Source organism: Pongo pygmaeus, chromosome 10, assembly GCF_028885625.2.
Source record: "Pongo pygmaeus isolate AG05252 chromosome 10, NHGRI_mPonPyg2-v2.0_pri, whole genome shotgun sequence".
Classification (NCBI taxonomy): Eukaryota; Metazoa; Chordata; class Mammalia; order Primates; family Hominidae; genus Pongo; species Pongo pygmaeus.
Genome location: NC_072383.2, coordinates 50,421,286 through 50,430,502, shown reverse-complemented (window position 1 = coordinate 50,430,502; position 9,217 = coordinate 50,421,286). Strand labels below are relative to the sequence as shown.

Here is a 9,217-nt window from a genome sequence, read left to right as displayed (position 1 = left end):
TCTGGGCGCCTCTCACTTCCGCTCCCACGCCAAGCCCTCTGAAGAGTTTGGAACAGGTGACATGCCACCAGAAGACAAGGCCCAATGATGGGAGAGACGGGCGCAGCCATTGTGGGAGCCTGTGGACACTGTGGTGCTGCAGGGAGGGACCCAGCCCACCCGGAAGAGGTTGTCCGATCCTCACCCTTGTGTCAGGGAGCTTATGGCTCCGGATCCCCTGGTGTCTAAAGCTGCTTCCTCCTGCTGGATCAGATGCTGCTTGGGTTCCCTGAAACCCTTGATGACAGCACACAAAGGGAGGGAGGAGAGCTCCAGCATTTTGTCAACTGAGGCAAATTTAGGTGATTAAGCTAAGAAAGCAAAGCCACTCTGGCCCAGAGGATTATCTTTGAGGTGTGTTGGGAACCAAGAAGTAACTTAATGCCTACGAGGCAAACCAAACCCAAGATGACTCTCAACTAATTGCTTGCCTCTCCTTTTGCCAAGCCAAACTCCCTGGTATATAAAGGCCAGTCTCCTCTCTTGTCCCCATCCCTCTCAGCTCTTGCTAAGTGATTACTAGCTCGCCTCCAAGCTCTCTCACTATGAACAGACAAGTCTGCAAGAAATCCTTCAGTGGTGGGAGCCAGGGTTTCTCTGGCCGCTCTGCTGTGGTCTCTGGTAGCAGCAGGATGAGCTGTGTGGCCCGCTCTGGGGGAGCTGGCGGAGGGGCCTGTGGCTTCTGGAGCAGAGCAGGTGGCTTTGGCAGTTGCAGCCTCTACAACCTGGGCGGCAACAAGAGCATCTCCATCAGCGTGGCAGCTGGTGGCTCCCGGGCTGGAGGCTTTGGGGGAGGGCGGAGCAGCTGTGGCTTTGCAGGTGGCTATGGAGGTGGCTTTGGGGGCAGCTATGGTGGTGGCTTTGGTGGTGGTAGAGGAGTAGGTAGTGGTTTTGGAGGGGCTGGTGGCTTTGGTGGAGCTAGTGGCTTTGGTGGTCCTGGTGTATTTGGTGGGCCTGGCAGCTTTGGTGGTCCTGGTGGCTTTGGCCCTGGGGGCTTTCCTGGGGGAATTCAGGAAGTGACTATCAACCAGAGTCTCCTGCAGCCCCTCAATGTGGAGATCGACCCCCAGATTGGACAAGTAAAGGCCCAGGAGAGGGAGCAGATCAAGACCCTCAACAACAAGTTTGCCTCCTTCATCGACAAGGTGAGGGCAAGGCCAAGAGGTGCTGTGGAGGGTTTGGGGTGCCCAGGGCTTGGTGTAGAAAGATGTCATGGAGACCTGTGAGACACAGGGCAGGGGTGCTTAGCTCTTGTCCTGGTGCTGTCTTGGTCCCTACAGGACAGTGATCATGCCTCTTTCACTTTTTGGGCCTTCTTTTTCCAGCTGTGAAATCGGGGGAAGAATTCCTGGTCCTGGTTTCCTGCTAAGAATGAGATGAGGGTAAATGAAATGGGGGTCCAAACATGCTCTTAGCTCTTTGAAGAATGAGCCATTTTAGTCATGAAATTATTGCAGTTACTTCAATTTCTCCTGAAAAGCAATTGCTTGATAATCCAAACTAGCTGGTAATCAAAAACTTGTGTTAGCACAGATCTTGGGGCTGCCTCTAAATGAGGAGTATTGGCAGCTGCCTTACCTTCCAAATGACGCTGTGCTTCAGCCAGTAATTAAATTGAGCTGTCCATGCTGGGGCAGAGGAGGATGTGCTGGGTCTGTGTGGGACTGAACCCAAGATCTGAAGTGAATTCTAGGTCAGCTGCAAGCTGAATAACTGAAAGGAGGTCTTCTTATGTGAAACTTCTAAAGAAATGTTAGACCTCATTGACTGTTTTCACTGCCTTTATGGAGCTGAAAAAAGCTTACATCTAAAAAAACAATGACAAACTTTATTTGTGCTTACCTACTTTAGTGGTATTCTGAAGGATCCCTATAGACCCAGGGCAGTCCTGGGTTTGATTCTTAGCTTTGTCACTCAGTAGACTTGTCACTTTGGGAAACTTAAACTCTTTGAGTCTCAGTTTCCTTATCTACAAAATGGGGATCACAGCAACTCCTTTATAGGTGGTTGTGAGGATTAAATGTGATGGAAATACATGAAAATAACAGGTAAGGCATAATCACTCAACAAATTTTAGCTTTCCCTTTTCTAAATCTTCATCCTTCCCAAATTTAAAAACAGGGGAAATTGCAGATTGAACTTTGAGGAAGTTGAAATTGGAGAAGAACTGGGTTCCTTCTCCACACTTCTGCCATTTGGGATGGGCAGCCCCCATGCCCAACTCAAGAAGCTGACTCCTTTTCTCCCCTCTTTGACACAGGTGCGGTTCCTGGAACAGCAGAACAAGGTCCTGGAGACCAAGTGGGAACTGCTCCAGCAGCAGACCACAGGCTCAGGGCCCAGCAGCCTGGAGCCTTATTTTGAATCCTACATCAGCTTCCTACGCAAGCAGCTAGATTCACTTCTAGGGGAGAGGGGGAACCTGGAGGGAGAGCTGAAAAGCATGCAGGACCTGGTGGAAGACTTCAAAAAGAAGTGAGGGCTCCTCTGGGGAAGTTTCCCCTTCTGGGGAATTAGCAGGGAGGTGTGATCCTAATTTGGGATTTCAACTGTTCCCAACTGTGCCTTCAGTCAATACTCTGGGATGGATTTATTGAGTGAAGCATGACCAAGTAGAAGGGGGTGAGAGGGTGGGGACTGAGACTCCCATGTGGCTATGACACAGATTTCAGTCTCCAGGTGGGCCCCCTCCTATTCCAGCCCAGAGGGACAAAAGAGTCCTCCCAGAGTTTAGAATCATTTAGGATGGGGAGTCTGCCACACTTGACTGTACATAGGAATCACCTCGGATGCTTGTCAACAATGCGTATTCCTGTATTCCAGTCTTAGGTATTCTGAATCATAGGTGTGGACAGGCCCCAGGAGTGTGAGTGCTTCCCTAGCTCCTGGGGATTCTAGGCAGATGTCCAGGGCTGCACTTGGTAAAGGCCTTTTTCAGTGTGTCCCGTCCAATCTCCTGTTCTGCAGCTTTGGTTTGCCTCCTCCTCTACGTTCCAAGTTGCAGTCCATATCCGCTGAGGTCTGCGAGGAGCAAACTGGGCCTCTCAAGGTGGGAGGGAGCTCCCGACTTCCCCAGGGGTCAGAACTTACAGGGACGGCACGCCTGCTCTGCAGAGGCCCTATTCCAATTCAACCACACAAACCTGGTGGGCACCCACTCTGTGGCAGGCTCTGTGCTGGGCTCTGGGAATCCAGTGGCAACTCAGATTCATATTCCCAAAAGAGGTCCCAGAGACCTCTTTTCTCCTAGAGGAAAAAAAGAGGTCCTGCCCAGAGACCTCTTTTCTCCTAGAATCAGTCCAATTCCTCAAGCTTTATGAAATACAAACACTTGGTAGTAGATTTTAGTCCTTAACAGGCAGGAATCCCACAACTTTGATGCATTCAGAAGATATGAATTCATTCTTAACTGAAATTCCTATAAGAAGTAACTGTAATGAAGGAAAACAGAAATAGAGGAAATAGGCAGAAATGCCCAATGACAGCAAACATTTCACTCGGTTCCATATGCACCCATTGTGCTTTGCAAAGTCAATCAAAGAGCCTAGGCAAGTTATCAAGCTCCTTGAAGTTTGCCCTCTCACCCTGACTGCCCATACCTCTGCCTGTCACTGGATTTAGAGGGAAGAGGGCCAGGCAGTGCCCTGAGCTCTGAGAGGTCTCTGGGCAGGACCAGCTACATGATTTTCAGGGCTCGGTGCAAAATGATAATGCAGAAACCTAGTTGCAAAATTATTAAGAATTTCAATCATGCCTGTAATCCCAGTACTTTGGGAAGCTGAGGAGGGAGAATCACTTGAGCCCAGCAGTTCGAGATCAGCCTGGGCAAAAAAGTGAGACCTTGTCTCTACTAAAGATTAAAAAATTGTCTGGACGTGGTGGTGCATGCCTCTGGTCCCAGCTACTTGGGAGTCTGAGGCAGGAGGATTGCTTGAGCCTGAGAGGTTGAGGCCACAGTGAGCCATGTTTGTGCCACTGCACTCCAGCCTGGGTGACAGGGTGAAACCTTGTCTCAGAAAAAAAAAAAAAAGAAAGATTGTCAATATGGTGCCAGCATTGAACTAAGTGTGAGGACCCTGAGTCCAGGGTCCTGTGTAACTGCACGTGCCCATGAAGCTCGTCCTGTCTCTGCACAGGTGAGGAGAGTGCCTGGAATCCTCACCTCTCTTTTTTACTTCTGAAATGCCAGTGTTCAAATGTGTGCCTCTTCTTGTTCCAGGTATGAAGATGAAATCAACAAACGCACTGTGGCAGAGAATGAGTTTGTGGGGCTCAAGAAGGTAGGTGAGCCTGGACCAGCATATCCAGGTTTCCTTTCTGGGAGCTGCCCCCATGGAGAGAGTGCACAGCTAGCTGATCTGGGGCACAGTGACCTTATACTGTGTGTGGGATTGACACTTTTCCTTACATTTTTGGAAATGAAATGTTTCATGAAGGAAGCTGCTCTAAGTATATTACCATAGGAAGGTATGTTAAAATGTTACTGTGACTAATGAGCTGATTAGCAATGCGAACCAATAATGAGCGCTTTATGTGTAGGATTAATCAAGATTTTCAGCCTACAAATGTACTCCAGATGCTATTAATAACAATCAACAAATACTTGTAGCATATTTAAACCGGTCATTGTAAAAGTGATGTAGTGAGAATACCCTAATTTCTGTTCAGGAGTGTGGGATTTCTGGTACTATATAGCCAAAGTCACATACATATTAGGTAAATATGATTTTTCTACCCTAAAATCAGATGGTTACTCTGTGCCTTATGGTTTGTATTTTGTTAAAGCATTGGGGTTTGATATGTCAAGCAAGGAAAAGGAAGAAAGCCACTTTGATCTTCCTTATTTTAAAAGGGAAGATGAGAAGTCACAATTAGGAGGAGAGCTGGGGGAGGAACAAAGACGAGACATGAGGGCTTAGGAAAGAGCCACTGGGTGGGAGGGGAACAGAGGGTCATTCTCTGAGTTTCTGACCTCCTCTGCAGGATGTGGATGTGGCTTTCATGAACAAGGTGGAGCTGCAGGCCAAAGTGGACAGCCTGACAGATGAAGTCAGCTTCCTGAGGACCCTCTATGAGATGGTGATTTCTTGGTTTGCAAGCTCCAGAACCTTCCTGTCTGATTCTTCCCAAGCATAACTTTAGGGGACAGCCAAACAGCACAACACTCACAAAACCAGCAATGGGGCTCAGGACTCATCTCCACCCCACCTGGGAAATGTTAACTGAGCTCCTTCAGTCTGCATAGACCTGGCCCACAGGTCCTCAGGCCATTTTGCTCTGCACCTTCTCTCTGGCTTCTATACCCATATCATAGCTGGCTTCTTCATAATACTCCTCCCTGCTGGGGGCCCATGGAAACTTACACAATAGGACTCATTGGCTAATACTTTCAGGCTGACAGCCCAATTATATTTGCATATTTTGCATATTTCCTTTAACCTTGTTGTCTAACATCCTTTAGGCTGTAGCCAGGCCTAAAGTGTGAGCTTATTTTTCCAACTGATCCACTTCTAGCCCTATCCTTGGGATGTCTCCACTAGTGGAGGATTCCCAGCATCCCCCGGTCCAGGGGATGGTGAGAGTAACTATTCATGTTTCCTGCAGGAGCTGTCCCAGATGCAGAGCCATGTCAGCGACACATCTGTGGTTCTTTCCATGGACAACAACCGCTGCCTGGACCTGGACAGCATCATTGCCGAGGTCCGGGCCCAGTATGAGGAGATTGCCCAGAGGAGCAAGGCTGAAGCTGAGGCCCTGTACCAGACAAAGGTGGGAACCCTCCCTGTGTCCTTAGATCCTGATGACCTTCATCGAGAATGTGCCAACAATTTGCAAAAGCCATGTTGATTGGTTTTTCTTCTGTCAGCTTGGGGAGCTGCAGACCACAGCTGGCAGGCACGGGGATGACCTGAGGAACACCAAGAGTGAGCTCATGGAGGTCAACAGGATGATCCAGAGGCTACGGGCTGAGATTGAAAATGTCAAGAAGCAGGTGGGGCTGGGTTTAACGGAGAGATCCCGGAGGTCTTCTGGGCCCCGGAGAGAAGCAGCATAAGCTCTGCTCCTCTGCTACGTGCTCTCTCCATCCTTTCATGGTGTCACATGTGGGATAGCACAGTGTCTGGGAAACTCTGTTCTCCCAGATGTTTCTGTTGGAGGTTGAACTTCTTGGAATGCTCACTCAAGAAAGATGTTTGTTTATTCCAGTTTGCCTAACAAATCTTGCAACTGCAGTTCTGGACTTAAACACTCAGCTCTCAGCAGGATCTGCCCTTAGTGAAGCTGTTTCTCACATATTTCACATAACCTTGATGGCTGCTGTGTATCATTGGAATGAAGTGATTAGGCAAGAGAGTTTCTAACAGTCTTGCAAAAAAGATTAGAGACTAACCAGACCACTACTACCTGTAACAGCATAGGAAAGCAAATTAGTGCTCCCTTTCTTGATGAGCCACAAGTTGATTTCAATGGGACAAAGATGAATTAACCAATTGCAAAACTGACTTCTTTTCTCTGAGTATGCTACATTGGGATTTCTAAGGAAAGGGAGGAAGGGATGCAGGATGTGGGGGAAGAGATCTACTCCTAGAAAACATCAAGTGTTTGTTTCCGGGCCACTGTGCTAATTGATCTTCTACCTCAGAATGCCAACCTGCAGACAGCAATTGCAGAGGCTGAGCAGCGTGGAGAGATGGCCCTCAAGGACGCCAATGCCAAGCTCCAAGACTTGCAGGCTGCCCTACAGAAGGCTAAGGATGACCTGGCTCGGCTCCTGCGTGACTACCAGGAGCTGATGAACGTCAAGCTGGCCCTGGATGTGGAGATTGCCACCTACCGCAAGCTGCTGGAGGGAGAGGAGTGCAGGTGAGGGGCCATGGGATCACTATTCTCCAGATATGGTTTTAGAGTGACCTTGATAATGTGGAAAGAGGGCAAGAAGATAAGGAGCGGAACACTCAGACAAAGGGCAAGGAGTGTCTTGAATGACAGAGTCAAGGGTTCAAGCCCCACTATTTTATGTCCATCGAGATCATCCAACTCTCAAATATTTAATGGACATCAATATCATGTTACATATCTCTATTGAGCTTCACTATGTGCAGTGTATTAGGAAAGTTCTTTGGCATTATGACAAGTGATAGACCAGTGCTGTCCACCGGAACTTTTTGAGATGATGAAAATTTTCTATTCTTGTGCTGTCCAATACAGTAGCCATTGGCCACTTGAGCACTGGAAATGTGGCTAGTGCAACTGAGAAACAGAGTTTTACATTTAATTTAAATTTAATTAACTTAAATAGCATCATGTGGCTACTGGCTACCATATTGGAAAGCTCAATATAGACAGTCCTACAAGCCCCACCCATGAAGCTGAGTCCATATGGGGAGATGGTTGATACATCCATGCTCTTGGAAAATAATACAACATTAAGCAGCAGATAAAGTCTTAGCAAGTGGTTATCAAATGCTAAAGGAGTGTCAAGAATTGAGAGATCTTTCTGCTGAGTTTCTGCCCAATGCATCATGTGTTCAGGGGGTAGCTAACCCTCTGTCCTTGGGTAGCTCCCAATCTGATGGAGGAAGCAGAACCCTAGTATGAGAAGGAAAGTGAGAGTGAAGATGATGTCAAGTGTATTAGGAGTCATGGGATGAGGAGGGAGTGGTCAACACCAGTGGGCACACATGGGCAAGGTGTGCAGACCCATTCCATATCTTCTCAGATATGTGGACGTGCCTGCTCCTTTAACAAGAAAAAGACACAGGAAGATGGGCAGTGTAGGTGGTACATTTCAAATCCATCCTGTGTTGAGTGTCAGCCCCTCCCATATTTCTCCACCCTGAACAACCCCTATCATGTCACCACCACCCCAGGAGGGCTCATTGTGGAAGCCTTCTTGGAAAGGCAGAATTGGAAATAAAAAATCCAGGACTGGGTAGAGAAGAATGAAAGGGCATGCTAAGGTGGGAAGATGGTCTTAGCAGGGGATGAGAGGTGGGGACAGGCCAACCAAGGCAGAGCTGGGTGTCAAGTAGTTTGCCTAGAGAAAATAATCTCTAAGGGCTAAGGGGAAAAGTGTGGGAAGTCTCAACTCTTGAAGTAGCCCCCTTTTCTGGGGAGATATGGTCACGGAAACAGGCTTGGAATAGGCTTTCTTCTGGCAGGAGCTTGACCCCTAGTGGGGCAAATGGGAGGGTGTGGCTCCCAAAGTTGTGAACTCTCAACTCTTTGGTTATTGACTTATTGCAGAAAGAATTCACCTCTCCTCTTCCTTTTCAGGATGTCTGGAGAGTGTCAGAGTGCCGTGTGCATTTGTAAGTAGCCCATTCAAAAAACCCTCTCCCTGGGTTGTAAAAGGGCAACTAGAAGCAACCTCACTGACTGACCTTCAGTCAAGAAGGCCTGTTCCATCCAAGGAGGTCAGGCCACCTGACAGCATCTAGGATCTCAGGCCATGGCCACATGCTCTGCCCCTAGTGTAAGCTGACAACCTCTCAGGCCAAAGCTAAAACCCCTCTGGTTTGGGGAGTCGCCTAGGTTGGAAAATCAGAAATTTCTGTGGATTTCTGGTTCCTGTTCTTGGGAGAAGGCACTAGAGGCCAGGCTCACTCTCATGGTTTGCAAACTGAGGCATTAGATAAGTTAGCATCTTTCTCGAAGTCACATGGCCAAGCAGGGTGGGGATGTAATATAGTCCTTGGCTTCCAGTTTCCCAGGCCCTTTGCCTGAATTGTGTGCCTGTTGTCTTGTAGCAGTGGTCAGCAACGTCACCAGCACAAGTGGCAGCTCTGGCAGTAGCCGTGGAGTTTTTGGAGGGGTCAGTGGCAGTGGCAGTGGTGGCTACAAAGGCGGCAGCAGCAGCAGCAGCAGCGGCTATGCAGTCAGTGGTGGCAGTGGCAGTGGCTATGGAGGAGTCAGTGGCGGCAGCAGCAGCGGCTATGGAGGGGTCAGCAGTGGCAGCACTGGGGGCAGGGGTAGCAGCGGGGGCTACCAGAGCAGCAGTAGTGGGAGCAGGCTCGGCGGTGCAGGTAGCATCTCCGTGGGCCACAGTGGAATGGGCTCCAGCTCTGGCAGCATCCAGACTTCTGGAGGCAGTGGTTACAAGTCTGGTGGTGGAGGCAGCACCAGTATCCGCTTCTCCCAGACCACGAGCTCAAGCCAACATAGCTCCACCAAGTGA

The 9,217-nt window shown here is 48.9% G+C and overlaps 1 protein-coding gene across 1 annotated transcript; it reads left to right on the top strand.

The window, feature by feature from the left end:
• Window positions 1-584: 584 nt before the first annotated feature.
• Window positions 585-9,217, top strand: KRT76 (keratin 76). Its single transcript, XM_054443342.1, has 9 exons — window positions 585-1,184; window positions 2,300-2,514; window positions 4,259-4,319; window positions 5,023-5,118; window positions 5,644-5,808; window positions 5,906-6,031; window positions 6,683-6,903; window positions 8,317-8,351; window positions 8,790-9,217. The coding sequence occupies exons 1-9, from the start codon at window positions 585-587 to the stop codon at window positions 9,215-9,217; spliced, it is 1,947 nt and encodes a 648-aa protein (XP_054299317.1).